The sequence below is a fragment of the Dromaius novaehollandiae genome, chromosome Z, assembly GCF_036370855.1.
Source record: "Dromaius novaehollandiae isolate bDroNov1 chromosome Z, bDroNov1.hap1, whole genome shotgun sequence".
Lineage (NCBI taxonomy): Eukaryota > Metazoa > Chordata > Aves > Casuariiformes > Dromaiidae > Dromaius > Dromaius novaehollandiae.
In genome coordinates, this window is record NC_088132.1 from 65,346,500 (window position 1) to 65,373,664 (window position 27,165).

Here is a 27,165-nt window from a genome sequence, read left to right on the forward strand (position 1 = left end):
AAGGGAACTAATACCAAGCATGAGAAATCTAGCCACTCTAACTCATTATGAATGAAACTTTATACTATCTCATCCATTTTATTTTATTATGTATTTGTGTTATTCTCCTCAAACACAGCATTATTTTGTCAATAAAAAACTAGCTGTCAGTGTCAATCATACAGATCAAAAGAGAAAAAAAGACTGAAATTAAAAATTCCTGATTTTATCTTCTGACAGAAAATGTTTTCATGCTCCTTGGAAAACACTATTTAAAACTAAAAACAGTGAAAAAAAGTTCCTTCAGATTCCTTATTTTATATGATAATTTCATATTCTCTAAAATAAGAGTGGATTTTTATTAAAGTTATAGAAAAGCTCTTTTTGACAGGGATCTTTAAAATTCTGCATCTTAAATTAAATTATAAATTAGAAAAAGCAAAGGAACACTATAGACTGAATGTTGCCTGGATTGACTACAGGATTTAATTTAGATTCACAGAGCCTGATATTCCTCCCAGTGGAGTCGGGTGAAATAAATTCCCCTTGATTTCAAAGAGGAACAAAATTAAGTGCTTAGTCTTAAATGTAGTTGCAAAGTGTCACATCTATCAGAAGGTTGGTACTGGAAATGTCTTTTAACTTTAGAAAATAAGAACTTTTTTACCACATCTAACAGTATTATGTATTGAAATTAACTGAAGGCATGCCTCAGCTCTGCCACTGACTGCAAGTCTGAAATAGGCTGAAATTACATCACTTGTATAATTACACAGTTTATGTTTTAGTGTATAGTAGCTACTATCCTGTACTGTATTACATTGAAAAATTACTAAATTACAAAAATAGTACCTCAAATATTAGGAAATGTCAGAATTAACGCAGACCAGGCAATTTATCTCAGCTTCCTTGTGAATACATCTCATGAATGGACTCCAATCACACAATCAGATATTATTTTTCTTTTTTTCCTTTATCCCTTTCAGTTCAGTGAATGAATAGTAACTGAGTGAGCCCTCTCCAGAGGCTTGTTTTGCTTCACTGCTCTGCACATGGCCCCATACTTTATTTCCCAAATAATATTCACGCCTCATTTGGAAGACAGAGTATTAATTTCCTTATGATTTTTTTTTTTTTAATCTCAATAATGCAATGTCTGAAAACTCTATTTAAGGAGTTTATATTCACAACATTCCAGAAAGATGAGCTGGTTTTATTATTCCCCTTTTGCATCTGATAGATTAGAACTCTGTTTTAATATCTGGTGGTCAACTTAAAATCATGAATTCCTGTTTTTTTCAGAGAACTTTGCATTTTGTAGCTGTTCAAAGCAGAACTTCCATAGCCTTCACCAAAACCATGAATGCCCAGCACTTCTTCAAATTGGGTCCTGGGTCTTAATGCAAGCCTACATAAAATGAAAAGTACACTCTTAATGCAAATTATTTGTCTTGTGTGGCTTATATTGCTCAGAAGAACTTGGGTACAGGCAGGGACAGACTCTAGTTCTCTGAGCACCACCCAACAGGCTGAGTGAGCTACCTCTTTGGTCTACACACTGCCCTTTTTTCTCACCATGTACAGTCCAGCCGATGCAGTAAATGAAGTATGGATTATACAGACAACACTCTCACTGATGAATCCTACTAACTAGTAGACCTATATAGCCTGTGCACTGAAGCAGGCAGGGAAATGTTGGGAAAACAGTATGTGGTCATGTATCATGGTGTGCCTAGACATAGTAGTTATACTGGCAACTTTAATTCTGAAATTTCCTAGCTTTTTTTTACTAAATTGTCAACTTCAGTATTCTTTAACATAGTCTTTCCTTGTGCATAACTTCCTAAATCAATTCCCTCTTTCCTTGCTCCCTCCTTCTCAAAAAACCCCAGATAATACAGCACAAGGAACTCTGCTGACACTCATATAACTACACCATAGAGCTGCATTACGCCGTCTCTGCCAGTCCTTAAATCTACAGTTCATCAGCAAGTTTAAAGCCTTTTAACTGCCATACCAGACCTTTGATCCTTGAGCCAAGAAAGCAGTCGATAATGAGGGAAACAAAAAGTCGCCATCCTTACCACTAGAGGAAGTTAAGTTACCATTTTGCATCTGCTTATTAGAGCTATTTTAGTGACACTGATGCTTTGGAAGCCCAAGGTCTAATCAGGTACAGGCTTTTGTAGTCAAAGGGTGTCTGTTCCAGCCCTTTTCTGATCTTTGTCCCTACGTGGTCCTCCTCCTTGCTTTAGCTGTCAGGCCCCACTTGAGACAGCTTGTTCTTTCCTCTCATGTCCTCAGACAACATCTTCGCTCAGTTTCTGGTCTGCGAGATTCTGCCACTTCTGGATGAAGGGAAAAACAGAGAAATCTCACCTAGCTTCAGCTGATGAAGATCAAAACCTGCCTGGAGCAAATAGAAGCTACAGAAAATTTATACATCAAACTTCAGCACAGTAGGGCTAGAGAAGCTGTTAGTTTAACTTGGAAGTATTTGGAAGCAACTCAGGAGAATTTTCACAGGAAGTGCAGGAGGCATATCTCAGGATGCAAAAGGTAAAAATTCCGCCAAATTCCAAGTCCTTGTTCCAAAGTATGAAAGAACTAGAGCTTTTCAACAAAACCATTTAAAGATATCAAGACAGAAAAGAAACATTTTTTCTGACTTCATTCTTAGAAATAGCAGAACAACTCTCATTTAAGTTTCCCAAAAGAATTCAGGCTGGAGCAGACAACCAGCATGAAAGATGTGAGCTAGAATAGAGAAGGTCTGGCAAAATAATGAGCTACTGCAAATAAAATCTTGGAATTCACCACAAAGATACTCGTGCCTTATAAAACACTGTACATGCTTTCACTGTATGCAATTCATTAATATTTTCTAAAAGCATATCAATTTTTTATGCAACATATTGAAATCAATTTTATATGCAACATTTTGAAAAAATTCTGAAATTCTTTGGTGCTTGAGTGTTGCATCATCACATAACTTTCCTACTGATCTCTCTAAGCTGGGTTGTCCATGATACACTCCTAAATAAAGTGTACATGCCATTTGACCCTGAAGCTGGCAGAGAGAAACTAGAAAATATGCAAAAGTCATCAAGCGAGGCAACTGTCTTCTATGCAATCATAATACAACAAAAGGGCTAGGGAACAAACTGATCTAATCATTTTAGCAGGTTGTTAATTATTAAATCGAGAAACTACAAGTTAGTTAGAGACATTCACACTCCATTTGCTGGTCATTTTAAGTAGATATATTCCACTTATGAGTTTATTCTACAGTTTTCCATTGGATTCAACATTTTCACAGAAACCAGTACCTCGGTGGGTCTGCCCTGCAGCTTTCAAGAGTTCATCCTTCCTCTCTCTCAACAAGTATACCAGATACTTATTATCATCAATGCAAAAACTGTTAAGCATCTAAAACAAGTTACAGGAACGGTACAAAACAAAGGCATTTAACATTAAGCTATGGAGCTAAATTGCTCTCCCCATTTACTGATTTTACGAGAGTCTTGTTAGATTTCATTTGATGCATTTGGAGTGCCACATGATTTGCATTCGCCTTACTGCAGAGTATATCTGGACCTCAGACCACACCATCCAGTAATCAGTCAGTCATGAGTGGCCAACATAATACTTGTTCCGAATAAAATTAAAACTATAGTTCCCAAGTACTGCTCCTATCTCAGGTTAACTCCAGCTCCCTATAAGGAGTGGAGGAAAAAAAAGAAAGAATGCTCATATGGATGCACATTTGAAACTTTTCAAACTCTGAAACAATTCACATCCAGGATTCCAGTCAAGCTTTGTTTGTAAATCACATTTAACAAATTTAAAACGCCACGCCAAAAATTGACAAATGAGAAAGTAAGGTGAAGGCCATGACAGTTTATTTGGGAAAACTGTACCTGTCTGATAATGCTGTATGTATACATATCGCAACTTAATTTCCCCCGGACATGTACATTTCATTAATACTAACCTCCTAAAATGCTTCAGCTGGACCAAGATCAATTTCTGAACAGGTCTTAACACCTCCATGTAGAATGAATTTGATTGTAGTCTGACCTAATTACTGCAAAGATATTTAATAAAACAATACCTGGCTTAAGCAAACACAAGCCATGGAAACCAGCTCAGCACTAGCTCATGACCATCTCAAATAACTAAACTATGTACAGGAAGTTGGAGTACTATACGGGAAGGACTACTGTGGGAAGCAGTGAGTTTTGAATGTAGAATGAGACATCATGAGGAAAATAAAGAGTGAGTCAGCCCTAGGACCATGGTCCGTATTTTATTTCCTCTATGTTGTTTTTTGCAACATTCTTTTAATAGCTTGCAAACGCTTGCCAGCTTGCTTTCCTCATTGATTGTCCTTTCTTCTACAAATACTGTTTTTTCCACTTCATCATTTTGTATTTTTTCTCTGGGTACATATTAGCAGCACTGCTATATGCAAAGTGCTCAAAATGGTAATCTCAAAGCATTTTGGGATGAATCTTAAAAACGAAAGTACTTTCTTAAATTTATTCCTTTAGAACAGTGGTTGTGGGGTTAAGCTAGAGAAATTGACATTATCTAGTGGCAGAGCTGTACATTTCTGAGATACAGGGGAGGAATGATTCATACTTGAATGTAACTATCACTTAACTTCATCTTCCAGGCTTTTGTTTGTGTAAGCTACCTGTGATTAATTTAATTAAAAACAAAAAAGTAAACATTTTGCTTCCTTGGAAGGTTTTGTTATTTTTGTTTAAGAGAAAAAAGATAGGATAAATAAAAACTCTCTCTCATACTGACCTATAAGAAGGGAACCAATAGGTTAAACACAAACTTCAGACTTAATTCAAGGAAAGTAAGTCAGAAAACTCTTTAAAAAGATAGTGTTTACGTATATAAATGCACCCTGCTTGTCAAAAATATTTATATAAAAATTAAGACAATTGTTAATTCTTGAGTGTTATGAACATAGAAATGCCACCTGTTTTCCAAGTCAGTTCAGTCAAGACTGATTTCAGATCATTTATGTTGCTGAACATCCCTGAAAATCTGTAACTTAGTAAACTAATGAATCACAGTGGAGTCTCAGTTCAGTCAACCGGCAATGTAGATGCAAGTCTGAAATTAAACTGGATCAGCAACTGAACAATTAGCAGATCATTTGAAACGTAAAAAAAATGTTTTAGCCATTTAGCTTGCATTCATATCCCCTTGATAAACATAATTTTCTATTTGGCTAGCTCTTCAAATTTTCACTTGCACTGATGTTTTGTATCACAAAACCTCTCAATATAATATTCTTTCAGGAAAGGGGATTTAGTGGTGTTGTATTTTTGTATATGTGCTTGACATCCTAGTACATGTAACAAGTAGTCTCCATTTTCAGGGAAAATGTGAATTGATTTTAAAATCTCCTTTTTGAGACGTTTGTTGAAAGACAGAACTTGCTGTGCAAACTAGATGGCAGCTGATTTTTTCCAGTCAATATGAGGTTTCATAATCAGTTCCTGTCATAGGCATCAACCCTTCATTCATTCGATCTTAAAAATGTGACTTACTAAAAAAGGAAAAATAGAGTCTAAAGGCACAGAATCACATAGCTGCTCTAGTAGGAGTCTGTAAACAGAGAATTGTTTGAATTTAGGAAATCCAAATCTAGGAGAGTAAAAAGGCATCTGAAGCAGGCTTTTCTCTAGCCAGCTTCCTTAAAGACCCAAACCGTTTTGAGGTCTACAAAGTATGCACTAAAATACCATACTTCAAAAAGCAATAAGGCAAATAGTATACTCATTATTTCAAAAAAGTTACAATGGTAGTGTCGGCATACACAGTATAACTTAGTTACAATGCGTGGTACTGTTTCTACTACATAGCCATATAACTGTTTCTTTCTACATAATCAGATTAAACTGGGATTCCAGGTGAACACAAAACCAATCTTGTACCACCATCTACCACTGGCAATATTTCTTTAACAGCAGCAATGTTTGCTCTGCTACTGAAGTCATTTTCATATTGAGGAAAGTTCACAGATCAAAGTTCAGAGATTAAACACTGTCATACTTGTGAAGAGCTTCTTCTAACTTTTGTGTCACTTTTTGAAAAAAGAGTATTTGCTGTTGCAAGAAATGTTGCATCTGTGATTTAAAGTCCCTCACACGAATTTTGTGGAAATGATTAATTTCTGCTAGGGTTGCAAAAGAAATAATGTTACAGCGTTCTTGAATGCCCTCAGCTTTTTGGAGCTCCATCTTCCCTTCTTCCACATGCCGCTTACTCTCCTTTACCTTGGTAAGGGCTCCTGTGTAAAGAACAAAATAAAACAGTTGAACTGTGAGGACAATGTGAACTTTACTATATTTTAACAAGTGATTTAATAGATATACACACACACACATATATATACACTAAGATGTTTTTACAACTACAGTACTAAAATCTGTAGCATAAAAATTTCACCACTCTGGATATTACGTTTGGAAAAATCCAGAGCAATGATTAGCTGCACAGATAATTAGCTGTTAATAAGATTAGCTGCCAAAGATTACATTACCCAAGAATATGTAACCTAAATCACATTCATAAATTTTTTGTAGGAAAGCATAAAGAGTTGACATAAAGGTGACATATAAGCAAGTAAGCTTTAACAGATAAAACAGGCCTGTAAAAGAGAAGCCACTCAAATTACATTCTAACTATATGGAGGCTGAATGATTATGCCATGGAACATAAAACAGAGAGCAACTGTAGAACTGACTTGTCCAGGACTTAAATTTACCAGAACAGAGTGAAGAGCATGACCCTGACGACTGCAGATCTCAGTTGTAGTCATGGGTTTTCACTGATAGCAATACACTCTAAAAGATCTTAATAATAATGCTGAAAAGCAATAAAAGCTTTTTCAGAGTAAAAAATCACAGAATAGTGAATGTGGTCAAAAAAAAAACCCCAATTTTTTTAAAGAAAGATCTAGCTTGCAAAAGCTAGTAAAGGACAACATTTGTATTTCACAATCTTAAAAATCAGATGGTGTCCTTTAGAGAATGACTGATAAATATACAAGCGGTGGAAAACATTAAAGCCCTAGAAAACTAGTCAGATGGATTTAAGCCTACGTAAACACCATAAAAGTAACCTCATACAGAAACCTGACTTTCAATAATGTGAGACATCAAAATAAGATCTCAATACACAAAATCTGACACACTGTGCTTTTACATTCCAGATACCCCCAAATTAGTCCCTTAGTACTACAGAATCTAGAAGCTTATTTCAAAGTTATAGAAGTCGAGGTGGAGATAACACAGTCCTGTAGGAGCTCGAAGAAAAATAGAGCAAAAGAACTGATAGCCTTCCTCCTCCTCCAAATAGCTAATTAAAGCACACACTTCTTGCAAAACAGAAGAGTGCCAAAACCAGGCTCAAATACTGACATAGAATACTAAGTTGTGTCCTAGACATTCATTTTCATGGACCCAATTTCCCCAAATTGAGGAACTCCATAAATATTACATAAATATTTTATTCATATAACTAAAGACAGTCATACCAATACTGCTTTTATCTTCTCACAAAATTTTAGTCTTATGACATTTTTCACAGACTTTATGATCACACTAAAGTTACTCGTTCCTTCACCTATTTGTAATGTCTTAAATAACTCTGTCCTTTCATATTACACTTTGTATCACACAAGTGACTACACTTCAGTGACAGTCCTCCCCTTACATTTCCTTGAAGAAACGCTTTTCTGTGCTCCCTACCATCAGCAGAAAGTAGCCTGCAAGCTAACAGAGAAGCCTCTCTGCCTATATATCTTTAAGGGGGACAATCTCCTATCTATCTGCTGGGAGAGAAATCTTGTCAGCCTGAAACCACACATGTAGTAAACAGCATTAAACAGTAAGAATACAGTCTATCTATCAACGGTAATATTATCTATCTTCCATTCTTTCCTTGCTGGACTTTTTAATCTGCCATGGTGAATACTCCTTCCCCAAGCAACCTGACACACACACTCTGCAATTTCGAGTTGCTGCAGTGGAACAGGATCCTGCGCGCAGCTACTTTGGGGGTTGCTGCACGCAGCAATGTAGGAGGGCAGCCGGGGAGCACAGGCACCGCTCAGGGCTTTGCATTCAAAGGCGTTTGGCATCCCACTAGGTAGAGCACGTCATCTTTTGTCCTGTCTCTGATGTCTCACCAGGGAACGAGTCAGAACTGAGGATGAATGTATGCTCACACTAGAGCCAAGTTAAATACCAGATGATACGGTAGACTTGGGGAGCAAAGTTTGTTTCATTTTTGTAATGGAGTAGGGGCTGGTGTCTTATAAATAAACTCTGGAATTCCTAAAATCAGAGATGCATGCATGAATTTTCTTCATTAAATATCTAATGATTACTTTTTAATTGGGGGGCACGTGGGCTGTTTTTCTTTTATTTTAATAACCAACACTTGGAAAATATACCCTCTGTTATCAGTACTTCTCTACTCTTAAACTCATGCTCTTTTTCTCCTTAATTTGCATTTAGGCTGCACTCTACGTGGCAACTTCTCTGTTTGCAGTCCCGGTATAAGCTCTCAGCCAAGAGCTTAAGAAATTCCTCTCTGTGGTGACGTACGTGCAGAAAGACCATATGGACCCCCGCCCCCTTATTTTTTTTTTTAACTGTGGCAGTAATGTTACTAACAAAATAAGTGTAAAGCGAAGACTGCGTTCCGGCTCTGAAGGCAGCGCGCCGAGCAGTTAGAGAGGCCGAGGGCAGGCGCTGTCGCCGGCCGCAGCGAGCGGCACCGCCTGACGCAGAGCTGCACCTTCCCCGCGTGGCACCTACCGCTTGGCACCGGCTGCTGCAGCCGACTGACCTCATCATCTCCAGCCTGGCCCAAAAAAACACAACCGAGAAACCTTTCCACATGCAGCACAGCAAGCAACGGGACGCAAGTCTGTGCCAGAAGATCTCTATTTTCTCCTTTAAAGAGCGAGGAGTCTGTGAGGCAGAGCGTGCTCTGAAAAATCTCTGTTAACTCCCACTTGCTCAAGAAGGACACTTCTTTCAACAAACAAAAGCAGTCTTAGTAAAAATTTTCTCTACATTTTGTTTGCATTGCAAGAATCCATGCAGAACTATGAAAAACTGAAAATTGGGACTTACTGGAAGCCAGATGGAGTTGATTAAATAAATATGACAACTCTTTAGTTCTGGTGTGGGGAAACAGCTTTAAATGTTATTTCTAAGATGACCAAACTGGAAAAAAAAATACTGGAACTTACAGCATCAGCAGCTGAAAGTGTAATTAAATTTCTTGGCCTGTACAATCTTTGAATTATTTTACATCTTTAAAAACTATATATTAACAAACATGAAAACCCTCCATAGTAGAAATATTATGCATTATGCCTTTTGCTGACATTAAAGATGCATAATTAAGAAAAGGAATCCAGAGGGAAAACTTGCAAGCATGAATACTGTTGTGTTAATGCATATGGATTCATGCTGACACTATAATGGAACTGCCCTTAAAATCTAGGTAGGTTACAACTGGAGGTCAGCAATGTATGACATGAGTTTATACTTACGCTTAAGCATGAACTCGATTGCTTTTTGAAGTACCTCCAAAATCAGTGTTGAATTATTAGCAAAACTATGTTAAAGTAACAGAGGAAAAATTTTGGCTTGTTTTTAGGGTAAAAAAAACCCTTCCCAAAACACACAGAAAAAAAAATCCCATTTATCTTATTTTAAAAAGGAAAGTAAATCATTTGTTCTAAAATACCATTTGTAATTTGCTCAGCATCTATTTCAATATGTCTTGGCAAAAAGTGTTGTTAGTTTGCACAGCTTTGCAAATAGCTTTACTAACAATAACATAACATTTTTCATCTCAAATTTTCTCAGAGTATGTCTTTGTAGCCCACAACCTTTTTATTTGAATCTGTATGAGCAAAGCTCTGAGTCTCAGCAGAGATTCCTTGCCTTCAGGGGTGCAAGAATCCAAGCACAGGCAAGGGCAGGATTGTTTGAGGCTTGTGACACTGATACATTGTTATTTCTCCCTTTCAGCAGTGATTTGCAACCCTATTTTCCCCAAAACTGGGGGAATTAGAAGCTTTAGAGAACACAGGTCAAATAATTTTAAAATTACAGAAAAATTAAAGACCTGTTTTTAAACTCAGCAGGTCACACGTTTCTAATTGCAAAAGAGAGAAGGACAGGGCAAGGGAAGAGGGGCGAAAAGAGTAGCTCCTACTGTGCATCCCTGCCCAAAAATGAAGGTATTGGTCAGAGATGTCTGGGTGGGGTAAGTGTCCCATGGTAACCCAACACCTCCTGACCCACAACTTGTAACCCTTCTCACCACAGCCTGTATACCATAAAACCTCACCCTCCACACATTTTCCCCTCATCGCCACTAATCCATCCATTGCCGCCAGTACCTAATTCAAAGTCTTCACTCCTGGCTCTGCCCCAAATCCCTATATTCCTCTGCAATGCCAAACTCCTCACCCTCCCCTTGAAGCCCCCTCTTACCCCTCCAGCCCTGCTGCTGCCCTCGCAGGCTGCTGAAGCTGCCCCCCCAGCCTAACTACACCTGCTGGTTTCTGATTTTAAGGATCCTAACTTATCAAATATCAGTTTAGACAATCAAAAGAGCAAGACATATTTCAAGGAAAATTATGGTAGCCCTAGAAAAAGCTAAAACACATTTTAAGGAAAAGAAACAGAAGCAGCCTCCTCCCAATGCATATTAGTTTAAGGAAATCTGCTAAATACATGTCTGGGATAAATATCCAAGAAAGCACTGTTCCAAGAGTGATGGAACACACGCACACAGACACACACGTGCGTGCGCATATGTGTGTGTGTTTTAATTCCAGCTCTAAAGACTCTGTAAAAACTTGCCTCTGCATTTAAAGCTTCCAGTCCAACAAAAAAGACCGTTAGGAGATCTGGTTCCACTAATTAGGACTAGCTTTCAAGCAGCAAAGAGGGCCTGGATCAAAAATGCTCAAAAAGCTGCCCTATATCAATTTCTGTTTTTAAAGGTGGGGAAAAGCAGATGCAAATGCTGTTTTTCATTGTCCAAAGCCTGATGTTAAACAGACATTGATGCTCACTGAATACTGTCAAAGGCTTAAGAGAAACACATAGGTTTCAGTGCTTGTTTTGATCTATGCAATTAGACAATGCAAAATTATGTAAACACATTTAATATGGGACATTCATAATACAATGCCAGCAGCCAAGAAGACATGGACAATGTAAAATTCCTGAAAGAAATAAATACTTCCAATCTGTGAAATACACAATATGAATGACAACTTAAATAGGTGTTGAGGAGTTATCAGGAAAAGAGAAAAAAAGAGGGTATAGAGCCAATAAACTGGCAGGCCTTGCAAACATATGAGGCTGCAACAAGGCTGAAAGAGTCAAATATCTTAAAAAAAAAAAAAATCCTGAACTTGCAAGCACTCAGGTTCGGGGTAAACAATGCATTTTCCTATCACTTGCAGTTTTTTTACTACTACGAATGCTTTAAGAGGGTGTGAACAGTTAACTAAGAGTGGGTTTGAATCTGCTCTTGACCTTGTGCTCACTTTCCCCCTGCACTGTAAGTACACATATGAACACGAAACTCACGCGAATGCATGCGTGTCACCAAGCTCTCCATTCTGCATGTGGAATGGATTGCATCCAGTTGCATGATATGATCAGTCGACCAGCAGTGACCCTGCACTGGTTCTTCACATGTTCAGCAGGGATGTCACAAGCTCAAGTTGCGGCCCGCAACGTGACAGGAAAGCAAACGTCACGGGGCTCAGCTCCCGAAGACCTGCAACCACGACTGCTCTTCACCCAACTCCTGCATCTCATTCAAAGCCAAATCTCCCCTGCACCTGCCAGCATGGGCAATCAGTAGCCAAATAACGGTAGTAACTTTTAAAAGCGTACCAACCAACCTCACACTGCCACGTGTCCACCCCTCCTCAGTGCAGCACCTCAACATCAGCTTTGGAGTTTGGCATACAGCAGTCAAGAGCAAAACTTCAGCTGCATCTTAAGTTAGTAATACAAATAAAGACAAGCCTAGAACTAGGAAATTCACTGGGGCAAGAGCCCCTTTTTGCTCTGCATTCGTACAGCATGTAGTACAATGGACATCTGTCCCATGGGTGGGCTTGCTGGATTCTTAAAAAACAAAAGCAGTAATGAGCAATACTGTTTATAACTGCATCATTCTTTTCTGAAATACATCTGAGAAAGTACTGCAACAGCAGTGATTTGACCGCGTACAGCAACATTGCGTATGGGGAGGAATATGGGATCAAACACAAATGAGTGAGCTCAACACCTTCTCTAAAAGACAGTGCAACAGTAGCAAGTATCCTTTGAAGTGACACAGGTCTGCAATTCACAGTCACCCACTAAGTCACGAATATAGCAACATCTTCAGTATGTTAGTCCAAAATAATGAACTTCAAAATTCACCTAGCTTGTAAAAGCCAACAAGTTAATTTTTTAAGATCCTATAATCTAATGCTTTTATGACTGCAGTTACTCGAGTATTTCTTTCACTTTGGTGATGAATTGTGCTAAAACAGAGCAAATAGATTTCTTTCACTAATAGCCAGATAACAGAAATATATGCAAAACTATTATGATTATTATAACACTATTTCTTTTAGCAAATACCCATGTTTTTGTTATTGTTAACACCTCAACTTAAAGATTTCAAAATAACTGCAAAGGGAATGAAAGGAGACATGGGAGAAAAAAGAGGGAAGTTAGTCCTGCAGGTCCCCAAGATACATTACAAAAATTTTCTGGAATACATTTTTAATGGAACTTGGGGAAGGGGGGGGTGGGAGGAGGAGTGAACTAAGTTCAGTGCCAGCCAAGCAGTACGGCCTGCATCTCACGTGACAGCTTTTGCCTTTCACTAACTGGCTTCGGCAGGGACAGAAGGGACGTGTTTGCTGCCTGACGCACTGCTGAAGTCACTATTTGCACGGTGGGCAAGAAGCAGCAGTGCTTCCACAGGATGGGAAGGTGACACGTGCCAGTCGGTTGCTCCAAACACGCTAGTGCACCAACAACCTAAGAGACATTTGTAAATGACACAGAGAAAGACAGTAGCTGTAAATGACAAAATGGAAAACGTCTGAGGAGGGTGATCGTTCTGGCCTTTGTATCAGTGGAAAGCGTGGCAAAAACAAAGAACACCACATTCTTGAATGTCTCCTTTGAGTCCGCTAGCCAATACGCGTCAGTTAGACAGCCTCCCCGAAGGATTTGTGTCAAAGTACAAAGGTTCCTCTGAAAGACTGCTCCCTCGCAAGGGAAGTAAACTAGAGTCAGAAAACATTGTGCTCTTTAAAGAAACTCAAAGTTCAACAGAGAATATCTTTCAACAGCTACAACTGAGGAATCTGGAGAAAATAAAAATACCTGTGTAATAAATAATTTTTATCTTTGCACAGTCAGCAAACTACAAAATAAAATTCGGTGCATTACTTCTTACAAGGAAGTAAAATAACTTGCATTTCCATGCCATTAAGCTGTCCCTCATATTCAATATTTTAAACATGCAGGCCTAACAGTAGGCTTCTGTGGTGTGTCTTTTAAAACATGCTACTCAATATTCAAGGGAGAACTTTGAACTCTAATGACTCCCTTTGCTTTACCTTTATTTTGAGACATCATCTCTAACATTAGACACCATCTCTAAAAGGAAGGGAGAAAACAATATACTCAGTACGTTGCTTTTGGTGAGTTACACAAAAGGATAGAAAAGCAGAAATGTAATTAGAAATATGTTTACTCTTTCCTTATCAAGGAATCTAATGCTAGGCTCATTTAACCACAACTCTTTGCTTAAAATTTTGAAGAGGCAAACCCTGGGTAGCCCATGTGCATACAGCCACAGGTCTGACTTACTATCATTCTCAAAAGAACACTGGAGGAAGAAACAACATTATCTCTAATCCAGCGTAACTGCAGACTGCTGCCAAAACAAGCCAGTCGACATGGCCCTCCCACCAACACCGTATCTAGCAAAGATGTTGTTACAGGATGACTCAAGTGATTAATCCAATAAAAAACTACACTTGGCCTGGAGGGGAGGGAGACGGCGGTTTAGTTTTATCAATGGCTTAGCTATTTAATCTGACCCAGCCCAAGGCTACACAATTATTAGATCCAACACAAGGGAAGTAGCAGAACCACCACACCAGACTATATGTAACGCAAAATCATACCCTGAACTCTTCTATGCAATGCATGACTGCAATCATTACAATTTAAGTGTCATCTTCCCCTATAAGCAAACACTGATTTTTGGCCATCCTTAAACATCAAGAACATTCTTTGTAAAAGAGATTTTAGAAACCAGAGGGTAGGTTTTCCTCAATCATAGTCCGCTACTTATCTTCAGGAATTTCAAATTGTTTCTATAGGAACAAATAAATTGCATTCCATGGTTAGCACAAGAATTTAAGCGACTTCTACCCATGTTTTAAGGCTACATTAGGAATTTCAAACCATTTATAAGGAAAAAAAACAAAAGAAATTTCTAGTTCTTGTGGTTGCAATGAAACTCTACTAAGCAGAACAGTGAACTCAAGGTTGTGTTTTCTGCTACATTCTACAGGGAGTCAACTAGAAGCTTCCTAAAACAGAACTAGCCATAATTTTCTTCAAAAAGCTACATAGTAGTCCAGAAGTAGCATCAACAATTGAAAAGTACATCAATTATTTTGCTGCTGCTACTCACACTGCTCAGTACTAACAAATAGTCCAAATCAGGTTTAATCAACAAACAAGTTCTAGACTTATATTCTACTCATCTTTGCTATATGAAAATGTTAGCTAATTCATATGCTATTGTGAAATTTCACATGTATTAACTGTAATGTATAGTACTTCAAAGTGACCAAGACAGAAGCTGCAGCACAATGGGAAAGCATCAGTATAAAAATATATTAGCTCTGGTTAGTTGTACTGCTTGACCAATTCCTTCCTCCCCTGCCCATAAAAGACAAAAAAACAACATCTCTCTCCCAATTCAAAGTAAAACTATAAAATTGCATGTAACAGAATGGAGATTTCACTCTGTTGACAGATGATTTGCGAAGAATGCAATGAGCAAAGATTAACAGAACAAGCCTATGCTAAGTTAAGATTCTGCAAATTCTTTACATTTTTGGCCAAGATACAGAATGGAAAGCAACATAATGGGAATTTTCCTGAAATTAAAAACAGAAGGCCTCCCTAGTAGAGACTTAACTGTATAAAAGAAATATCATAGTGAAAAAGTATCAGCACAGTAACTAAAGAAAGAACAACTCACTACTCTAAAATCTGGTTTTAGAGTTTTAAACAGAAAAAAACCAAGTGATCTTCAACCTCAAAGACAAAAAGCAGTAGTGCCTTGTCTCTTCTGAAAATGCCAACAAAATAGAACCTCCAAAACCAGGATTTCTAATTCACTGATCATGTTCTCCTTGACAGTGGAAATGCAGTTTAAGAAAGTTCTGTTTTTCAGAGTGAAAGTAAGTTTGAAACACAAAAATAAAACAAATGAAACTGCACCTTCTTTAGTATATACAGGATTTTTATACAGATATGTGAAAATGGCTATAATGTTTTCAGAATCTGCAGCAATTAAAAATACAACAGCAATTATTGCAAAATACTACAGTAATTAAAAAGCTTTATTTCTTATTATTTCTTTCCGATTGCTCAAAACACTATTAGAATAAAATAATACTATCCTAAAAATCTACACTCCTAAATTACAGTGCTGTGCTAACATTTAGGTTAACATTGATTGACTGCTGGATGATTAATGTTAGGTAGAATTGCTTACGCTTCCAGTTATCCTCTTGCAAAGCCCACTGAAAGCTTTTACTGAAACCACCAGTCCAAAATAAAATCACTTTCTAATCTAAACAATCCAGAGATCATGAAAAAATAAAACAGTCTTTGCCAGAGATTTCAGAAACTTGACAAGTTCTAACCACATTTACTCATTTTAACAAAGATATTAATTTAACTCATATATATCTGATTAACAGTGGTGCTAGAATGCAGTGTCAAATGGCACTCAACTTTAAAGAACTATCAGTGTTAATGAATACTGTACGTGTTTAACTGCAATCCCATTCTTTTTATAATCCCACATTTTAAATCTGATTAGATGCATTGTACCTACAACAGCAAGTTGGTGTGCATACACATAAGAAGAGCATACTTGGCCAATTTACTTTTCCACAGCGACAAGGACTTTTATCAGACCTCTACACGTTCAGAGTCTCCAAAATGTTTATGCTGCTGAAAAATATTTAAATTAACACACCGGCAATGTGCATTTCAGCTCTAAAGTCCCAAAGATCAACCCACCAGGTCTGGCATGCAGCACCTCCAATAAGAATGTATCACTAGGCTAATTCCAATGCTATGCAAGCAACAAGCCACAGTTTGCCCGTAAAGCAGCTAATGCTTGTATGTGAGAGCAAGACGTCGAACTAACGAAAGAAATTCTAGAGAATTATCAGCCTATTTCACCTACTGCTCAGCATAACGCCATTAACAAAGCAAAAAAACCCTATACTGCTACGTAACCACATGTGAAAACAGTGCAAAATCCGTTGGAAGTTTTCCATTCAAACGTCAAATGCAGTGATTTTAAAAGAAACATCTATCTTTAGGTGTCCTGGATAGAGACAGTGCTTTCCGCAAACAAACTGCCTTATCCTAGCCACTACAGCGCATATTTGAACTGCATTAATGAGTAATTCTACTGACTTTACGTGTACCTATAGCGATGCCTGAAGGGAGGCCTGTCAGGAATAACTTGATCTCCTAAAAATGAACAGAATAACAAAAGACCCATAGTCCAGCTAGGTTACGTACATTGTTTTCCATGGTCATAAACACAGCATTCTGCATCACAGCCCGAGAGGCAAACATTAGATAATGCTAGTTTTGTCCAGTGCTAGGATAGCCTGTACTCCTCAGCACGCACAGGCACAATTTAAGGAGTTTATCTCTGACAACACTTTAGTTGATGCTACAGACTGGGGGTACAGAAGACAGTGGAACTTAAATTAGGTCTGGGTATCAGAAATGCAGTATATGTGCCTATTTGTCAGAAATACAGTATATTTGTCATTTGAAAATCACGTCATGCTGAACTGTCTCAGGGTGGATACTCCTGAAAATTTAAGCCAGTGCAATTTGTAGAAGTACCAAGATGAAAATTTTCAGTGATTTCAAGTACTTCTTACTAGCTTACATTTAAGTGTGGCACCAAACAGACTGGCCTCTGCCTCTGACAAACATGTTATGTTTTCTTTCATATCTTCTCCTGCCTCCTACGATAGAAATGCTTGGCAAAAGAAAAGAAAGGAGGTGAGTATCTCTGTACAACCAGAATGCAAACCTGTTTGTTTGTAACAGCAGCATTTCGTCTCTTCCTAGGCTCAACTGGCTCTTACAAAACATCTTTGTTCTTCCAGAATTTAAGTTGGTCTATTACAGTTTAAATGCCATAGGCTGTTCTAAACACTAGTTCCTCCCATTCGGGATGTGAAGAACAGGTACTTTTCTGTCAGAATGATGCTACAGTTTTTTAACAGCTTTTATAAATGCTACATTCATAATGCCTACTTCAAGAAACAACATAAATCAGAAATGAGGCTATGTATGCATGATATAAATTAATTTTCAGTAAAACTGGTTAACAGCATATGAGCACAAATGTCTCCTCTAGATCTACAGAAGATGAGTATAAGTCATTGCCAAAATGAATGTAAGCATCATTATATCAAATGATAGCTTCTTCAAAATCTTCTTGAGTTTCACCAGATGTAGATGGACAGGAGAAGACAGGTAACACTGCAGCAGACACTGCTATCCCATCACCAAAAGAAGCAAGTACAGATGGAGAGTCCACCTACTCATATACCCCTACTTTACCAAGATGCTGTGAAAGAGCTGCTTTTGGATGCTGCTCTCTGCATAGGTTGAACGAAGCAAAAAAAGTGCACAATTTATGGCATTTTTTTGTCCACTGTCATCTGCTTAAGCAGCAGAGGAGCAAATATAATGTGCATAGGCCTAACTTCTGTGTAAATTTATATGAAAAAAGTCAAGATCCAAAAATTTACATAATGAGAGAAATGCAGATACTGCTCCACTTTTTCCCTAATGCACTTCAAATGCTCTCTCTTGGAAGTCTGAACACTGCAGTATCTGAGGAGGGACAACAGGAAGTAGACTCCTTGTTGTAGTAAAAATATCTAAGGTAAAACAACATCAGTGGGACCAATTAAAATATATTTTATAGTACTTTAAAAGCAGAACATGTGAACACTACAATGTTATAAAACATTATAATGCTATATAGAGATTACAAATTATATAATATATAAAATAATGTTACAGTATAATAAAGGCAGAAGAGAATCGTCTGCCTTTCAAGGAGAAAGAGACTGCATTTGAGCCTACCTAGAACTGCAAGCAATTGGAAAATGTAGTGTGATTACCATGAAATTTGGTAGACTGGGTCTTTCTTCAGTATACTGTAAGCTAGCTGCATATTCATGCATAATTTAAATGTATGCCCTCCATTACCAATTTCAGAAAAACATTCATTCCAAAATTTTAAATGCACTTTCTACTATGGGTTTTTTTTTGTTTAAATCATCATGGCCTTCAGGAAAGATATTAACAGATTGTGTAGAAAGCATTTGCCATTTATTTGCTCCAGCCTGTTGATAAGACTAATGTTTTGGGGACTAAGCCAAACGTGATTTAATTTTTTTATTAGAACTTTGAATAGGGTGCTATTTGAACTGGGCAAGTTAAAGTAGGTAAGGTACCAGCTGGATAGGTTTATACAGTCTGCACACATTAACGTGGCATTTTAACTGTTCAAACACAGAATCTAACAGTAAAGTCATGGAAAGATGTTGGAAAGGTGGAAATGTATCCTTGTATGAAAGGTGACTTGCAAAATAGAAAAAATTGGCCAGCTTGTTTGTTTTTGATAATGTGCTTTCAAAGACTTGAAAGAGTTCCAGACGTTACTTTCCGTTTTCAGTCTACCAATTCTTGCCTTCCCAATTCTGATGGCAGGTTTTTTAGCATGACCTGGAGTCCTCTCAACCGTAAGGGCAGGACAGTGGCTCCTTTACCGCCCCCGATTCTTCAGAAACTTCAAGCTGAAAAACAGTCTTCGAAATAAAAATTACTTCCTCTTTCTAGGGAAATCATTTTTACTTCCTTAGTATCTGCACTGTCCTACTACTCTCTAGCTGTTCACCAGGTTTACGCAATAGGCAGAGCCTTAATGCCTAAAGTGAACAAGGTGAACTTAAAAGAAGTACTTGTTCTTACAAGAGCTGAGAACTGTATTTCCTGTGATCAAAACTAAAGGTGTGAGCTCTGATCGAAACATTTCCAGCCTGTTAGTATTTATAGGGGCAGCCTGAATGGACTCTGGTGTGCAGTAATGCACGTGACCTCTCCCACAAGAGGAACAGTTATATCCTTCCTCTAAGCCACCTGTTTTTGAAAAATTCACTGCAGTTTTATCATTTATGAAAACTCTCTCCCTCATCAAATGTGTATGAAATCTGCTAAGATGCTCCAAGAAGTAACAGGACCCAGAAGCGCATCATGACTGCATAAATCTGATTCCCTCAGAAAACTAATCTAAGGAGAGATTAGGGGGAAGGGGAGAAGAGAAAAAGGGAAAAAAAGTACTTTAAGGAAACCCATGCATCTTTTAGGCTTTCTTCATGCAGACAGGACACAGAAGCTCGAATTTTTCTTACTGCTTAATCTTTTTCAAATAAGGCCATTGCCCAATTTTAGTCTTACTCATTGTTGCTCTTTTTGTGATTTACACACACTTACCACCAAGGAAGCTATAATTTATTAAAGCTACTAAATAAGGGGATGCTCTCACAGCTTAGCCATCTGAAAGTCTCAGTTACCTTAAGGTTACCTTCACTGGTAACCTGAACACACTACTGGGCGTTTCAGTAGCAAGCAGACAAATCGTACGTCATCCCTGCAACAGCAACGGGAAGCTGAGAGAGCAAGAAATACAACGAGCATCCTAGAGTAATCCATCCCTGCTCATCAAAGTCCTTAAACAGATGAAACGTAGGTACCCATCTCTTTTTACTGACTACAGTGGTCATCTGGCTAAGATTACGTGCCTAGCTTTTAGACAGTAAATTTAGCTGAGCTGAATCCCATGCAAAGTATATGTATTTGAGGGCCAAAGGGAAAAAGAAGCGGGGGGAAGGGGAGAGTAAAAAATTGGGGATGGAGAGAACATGAGCTCACAACAAATTTAGGAGGCTAGAAAAGAAGCAAGAGAGAAAAGCCCTGCTCTTACAGTGTGATAGAAAATTTTAGGTATGAATTTTGAGCAGTCTAACTCACTCACGAACACACATACCCCTCTTTTTCCCCCTCAGGAATCAGGGAAAATGTTACAGGGAGTTCCAGTGGTGTTCAGGGCTGGGTTTTACTGATGCTTGAAATTTTGATACATTACCAACTGGAACATGTTTTCAGCTATAATTTTGTAAGATAGTCTAAAAACAAACTCTGGACATTCTTTAAAGCCAATGTCCAGAATTAAGTTTGCTTCAGGCAAATAAGACTATTTGCCTTATTTTCCTTTTCTGAAACAGTGATCAAGAAGTAAAAGAATCATTCTGTTTCTTTTTTTTTAAATCTAATTCTTTTAAATCTTGGAGTGTAGAGGAAGTCAATTGCTGCCTACATCTTAGAAAACATTTAAACCACTTTTTCAAATCTGTTTTGCAAAAATCATAACCGAAGTTTACTAGCATTAACATCATCATGATAAGACAAAGAAGAATTCTGGAAAGCAGAGATGAAACATTAAGTTAACCAGTATTTCTTCCACTTTCAGAAGTCATAAGAGACCTCAGTAACTCCTCAAATATAACTCGAAAAGAAAAAAAAATTTCTCCACTCTAACTAAGCAAATATCAAGACTAGATAGCCACAGACAAGCATGAACTACAATACTAGCATATATTATCTCAAATTCTCACACATGCATAAGTTTCCTGAACCTGAGCTTGCATGGGCCTGCAATGAGCATTTTATGTTGCAGACTACGGAAGTCAGAAGATCTCATCAGCAGAGTGAAGCCCTAGCAATTAATATTTAGGAACTATTCTGCCAAGAATGCACAGGGAATTTCCACAAGTATTCCTCAGTAACACAGAAAAAGGCATTCTCCATTACATATGGAGATGGGAAACTGCTTTTCCTCTCAAACTTAAAGCAATTGAATCTAATATTTCTTGGAAGATACACCACTTCTGCCAAAGAAAACGACAAACAAAAGCATAGCTTAGTTTTAGCGTACTAAACTTAATCTTCCTCTTCAACAAATGTACTGCCAGAGGCCAAAGAAAACTAAGCACAAGTATATTTCTGTCTAAAATATTTGGATCCTCCATTCTAGAAAACAGGTATGCACAAGAATACTTTCATGTAAGCACTTTAGAAACTCTTCCCTAAGAGGGGTTGAGGGCTAGATTCATAAAGGTTTTTGAGTGCTTAGATGCTCAGAGCTACCATTCTGCTGTTGTCTACCCTTACAGATGTCATTTCCCCCCCAAGTGCTCAGTTTTCAAAATAAAACCTATAAAAGAACAACCAGTTTTCACAAAATCCATGTCTTGGAACCGAAATGCTTGGTGACAGTCTCAGTGAGACTCTCAAATGAAGTATTTCCAGACAGAAATGTGGGATTCCCAACTCAACGTGTTCTTCACTGTAGGTCTCAATCCAATGGATCTTCTCAGACATGGACTGGAGTGCACACAATACCAGATAAGACCTCTCACAAAGCACAGCCAAGCTGGTACTCAACTGGAATGTGGGACAACAAAGTTCAAATCCTTCTTTCGCCTCTTCTGGAGCAGGAACCTTAACTTTTTCTCACCTCAGAAGATTCCTTAAACACTGGGTACTCAAAGGAGGCAGAAAGAGGCGAATCTTTAGAAATCTCCTATTGAAATTATTGTCACTTCATAAAATATTGACAGTAAACATAAGACCAGAAACAGTTTCAAAATATACCCACAGTCTACTGATTATGATGTTTATATTTATATAATTGACCAAAATGCCAATCCCTTTCCAAACATTTCAGATCATGTATGATGTCCTCAACACAAGAGGCGGAAAAACCTGCACCCCAGAAAAATTAAAAGCACAGTGGTTAACACACACTCCTGCCAATATATGGACAAAGCAACAGTGAGCTTTATGTTTCTGGTTTGTAATTCTAGGAGAATAGATTATGTCCAAAAGGTGTAAAATTTTTGTCTCCAGCTCAGAGATTCTTCGGCATTCTTTTTGCAGAAGAAACGTTGCAGAAATGATTCAAAAACCCCACATGTGCAGACTTCTCAATTCATACCACAAAACACACTTGAACCAACTTGTATATTACTCAGATTTTAATCTCGACTCAAACAGGAGTCCTTACGTCTAATCTCAAATCCCAAATCGCATTAAGCAGCTGTCCACCTGCAGCAGAACAAACCCATAACAAGACAAGGCAGTCTAATATTACACTTGCTTGCATATTAGACAAGTCAGTGTCATATTCCACCCACAGATTTGGGTAAATCTTAGGCACAGCCAGCCTTATTTTCTGGTGTTTCTCAGGATGAGGGAATGTAGAAATGCAGGGTAGAAAAGAACTGGGCTTTTCATCCCAAATGGACAATGCATTTGCAGTATGTAGAAAGAAAATGGAGAAGTACTCATAACTTCAGAGTTTATCTTTTTACAAGCCATGCCCCTTGTGTCAACCAGGCCACTATTTCTACTCCTCTAAGGGCACTTTTGGGTCATTTTATTACAAGAAGTTGTACAATAGAAGATAAAACACTGAAAGACAGTCGAACTCTGTTTTTCAGATGATCTATTATCACCAACAGATTTTTGTTTGGTCTATAGAAATAACAATAATTCTCAAATACTGGCAACTTTCCCAGATTGTAAGTTTAAAGGAGTTCTATTATGTTGTAAGAACACCAAGCAGTTCATATTTTCAGTTGAAGTTTACCATTTGGAATTGAAAAGTTATACCTTGTTATTAGTAGCTCTTAAGAATAGTAAAACAGTGATATACCGGGGGGAAAAATGATCTTCCCCTCAGTTTTCTTCCAGTTTGCCTATTCTGTAAAAAAGGAAGAAGAGGAAGACGGGGATGAAGAGGAAGAAGAGGAAGGAGAGGAAGCAAAAAAAAAAAAAAAGTAACCTAGCTCTAACCCTATTCCTTTGATGCATATGGCCATTCAAAAGACCAAGTAGATCTCTCAAGCCTATGTCATTTTCTGAACACAAGTAAGTACCAGGCATAACACTCGACTGAAAAAAGTGCTAGCCTCGAGGTGCTGGAACATTAACACATGTACACAGACTCACTGTTCTCCAACCACTTTCAGAACAGCATTCTGCCACAAAATCTACTCCACTTGTGTGCCACGCTCATGCATTTCTCTAGTGGAAGCTCATTTAGAAGAACTTTCCCCAGTTCATCAAGGTAAATCCTACCAGTAAGTGCAAACTAAAACAAAACTAAAGAAGAAGCAAAGACAAACAAGTTGAAGGAAATACTGGTTGAGTCAACCACACATGTTCTTATTCCCAATCTTCTTCTCAAAGTAAAGTCTCCAAAAATACTACAGGGAAGAACTCTATATAGTCTTAAAGCTTTAAGATATATTATTTAAATAGCATATGCTACCTGCTGTTTTATTTCAGCTAATAAAAATCCTTCCCCTTAATTTTTCCCAGATTATAAATAATCTATTAGTTGACAGCTCACTTTGAAATTCTCTGCTCCTAAACATGAGATATTGCCAAGGTCACCCTTCTCTCCAAATTTAAAATATTTGAAAGTTGCTATCAGAACACAATACCGCACCAGCTAAAAGAACAACTCAAAGGTTAGATTACATGTTCCCATTTTCTCTTCAAAATAACATTACAATTTTCAAAGTTTTCACTGAATTCTCAAGATTCTACAGGAGAATGAAAATCTGAATTTGATGTATGTAATTTTTTATGAAAAACATACTTTCTTACATAACAACAAATTTGGCACTTTACTTTGCACTTTATACCAGCTCTAGCTCCTCAGATTTTCCCGGCAATAATGCACACTTTCTGAAAGCTGTTTTTTTCAAACTGTTTTGCTCTAAATGCAAAATCCTTGAAAATGTCTCAAAAGTGGAAAAATGACTGATTCACTGTGGTTGACAATTCAAGCGCTGCCACTTAGGATACAGAACAACAGTTATTAATCTCTAAAAAAATTTCCAGAGAAGAAGCTCCTGTATTTTCTTTGTTTTATAACTGCTAAACACAGCATTTTCTGTGCAGCATGTGTGATGCCTTCTCGGTCACTTTCACAGCTGTAATCCCCACAAGCCTCTGATCTTCAAGTTGAAAATCATAGGTAAGGAGTGTAACAGCAAAGGGATATATGAATCAAAGTGTTAACTTTGCAGCAGCAAAATCACCTACACATATTTAGCATTACAAACTTCTGCTTATCTGAACAAATGTCACCAGTTACATAGCAGACGATTCTCTCATTACTGGAGATGCTTTCTCTCCAGCGGATCACAAAGTGGCACACAAATAGCAATCAGAACCCGAGAAACGTGCTTCAGCCAGAAAGCTGCAGCAAGGTTAACAGATGAGCAACACCTTTTTATGATAATAAGAGGATAAACAATTCCTACTTAGTACACTGTGGCAGGCTATTATCCTTACAAAGGCATTAAAAGTGTTTAGTGCATGGCCAAAGAGACAAAAGCCAGCTGCTTTAAACCTCTCATCTGAATCTCTTACACTGCAAAATGCACATAATACAATGTTATGAGGCTAAACCCCAGACAAGATGGACAATTGGAATATCTTCAGATTACTCCATATTTAATATCTACTAGATCAGAGATTTAAGACCTAATATCTAAGATCTAACGTATATAAAACAGTAATACATGTTTACATGCCACTTCATTTGTAAACAAGCTCTTTAATCTTTAATATATCTGTAGTATAGGCAGATATGGTTTCCTTTATATATATATACGCATATGTATATATATACACACACACAGCCAAACTTGGTAACCTCTAGCCAATAACATTCCCAACAAATGGCACAGAAAGAAAATTGTCAGTGTTGTGGGGTTTTTTGGTATTTTTAGCATCAGTTTACCTGAATTAACACTGAAAGATTTAGCCCAAGCCCAGCAAGCCATACACAGAACAAATTCAGCCCCTGGTTCCTCCAGCTGTGTGGATACCACTAATAAGTAAAATATTATCGTTTCAGAAGACACATAAGGGTGTTACCTTTTTGGACGTGGATGATGTCTGGGAAGTTGGCCAAATGCCCCTGATACAGCGCTAGCAAGTCCATCACAGGATCTAGATCCTGTCGGGGCTGATCTGCAAAGAGGTCCCCAATGGCGTCGTAGGCTTCCCCAGTGAAGGCTATGGCTTGGTTGAGGCCTGCCGAAAAGGCCTGCTGGTCCAGCTCAAAGGCCTGACTGAGGCACTTAAAGGAGTGCCCTACCTTCTGGTACTCCTTCTTGAAACCAGTGACCTGTTTGCGGGCGAACTCGTTGGCCGTGTGATTGAGCTGCAGGGCACTCTCATCCATCTTCTTCGTGAAGGCTTTGAAGCCATCCACCTGGCTTTCCACCTCCTGCAAGTCCAGGCCGGCCCCAGGGCCAGTAGGGACACTGATAGTCAGGAAAAAGTTGGCACCCACCATCTCGTCTTTCTCAGCCTTGCGCTTGCCTTGTTTCCAGGCCTTCTCATCTGTGCTGGGACAGGTGAGGAAGTGCTGGAAGGCGTCGCACTGGGCCAGTACGGGGTGGCTGCACATGTGGTCCATCCACCAGGCCAGGCCTTTGCGGCGTTTGGAGATGAAGTCCTCCTCGAAGCGGCCGGTGGCCTGCTTCTCAGGCAAGTGGGGCACGGAAATGACGGGGAACTTCTCGGCCAGGCGCCCGTAGAGCCAGTCGAAGTGCTTGTAGCGGCGGTGCACCTGCTGCCCCGTGTGGCTGGGCACCAGCTTGTAGGCGATGTAGCTCTTCATGCCCTTGAACTTGGTCTGCTTGGTGGGGTCCTCGATGGAGCACTGGAAGGGGTAGGGGTTCTCCTGCCACTCGGGGCCCCGGGGGCCCAGCACCACGCACAGCTTGTCCCCGTCCTTCACGAAGCCCGACGCCTCGCCCAGCACGAAGGCCTCACCGCCGGACTTGACGAAGGTGGAGAAGCGGTTGAGGTTGCGGCTCACTGTGGCTGAGCTCTTGGCGCCGCCGCCGCCGGGCGGGTGCGGGTGGCCGGCCGGGTGGCCGCCGCCGCCACGGGACCCCAGCGACAGCTCAGACCGCGTCGACAGGCGGTAGCGGCCCGAGGCGCCGCCGCCGCCCGCCGCCTCGTAGTCGGGGTAGGAGCTGCCCAGGGCGCCGGGCTCGTCCGCCACCGTGGAGCTGTCGTCCCAGTCGTCGTCCCAGTCGTCATCGCTGCCCTGGCTGGGCTGGTAGGAGCCGCCGTAGGGCGCCGGCGCGAAGGGGTACCCGGCGGCGGGCGGCAGCGCGAAGGGCTCGGGCGCCGCGGGCGCCGCGGGCTGCTGCGTCGCCGGCTTGAAGGCGGCGGGCGGCGGCAGCGGCTCGAAGCCGCCGGCGGGGACGTTGGCGTAGCGGGCGGGCGGCGGCGGCTCGGCGGCGGGGGCGCGGATCACCTGCACGTAGGAGGCCGGGAAGAGGCCGCGGTCGCCGCGGCTGTTGACGCCCTCCAGCCAGCCCTCGATGTCCTGCTCGCTGCAGAGGCTCAGCACCTCGTGCTCCCGCAGCGAGATCTCCCCCGGGTTCTCCGACCTGAAGTCGTACAGCGCCCGCGCCCGCAGCGCCATGGCCCCGCCGCCCCAGCCCGCCGCCCCGGGGGCTCCCGCCGCCGCCCGCCGCCGGCTCCCCCCGCCCGCCGCCGCCGCCGGGGCTGCGGCAGGGGAGCGCCGCGGCCGCCCCCGCCTCCCGCCGCTGTCGCTGCCGGGCGCTGCTGCGGC

At 39.7% G+C, this 27,165-nt stretch overlaps 1 protein-coding gene across 1 annotated transcript; it reads right to left on the reverse strand.

Annotated features, from left to right (window-relative positions):
• Positions 1–3,859: 3,859 nt before the first annotated feature.
• LOC112995767 (sorting nexin-18) lies at positions 3,860–27,066 on the reverse strand. The gene is made up of 2 exons (XM_026120960.2): positions 25,446–27,066; positions 3,860–6,295 (listed from the first exon to the last, which is right to left on the reverse strand). Exons 1-2 carry the CDS (start codon positions 27,013–27,015, stop codon positions 6,042–6,044), a joined length of 1,824 nt encoding a protein of 607 aa, XP_025976745.2. The 5' UTR covers positions 27,016–27,066; the 3' UTR covers positions 3,860–6,041.
• Between the last annotated feature and the right edge of the window lie 99 nt (positions 27,067–27,165).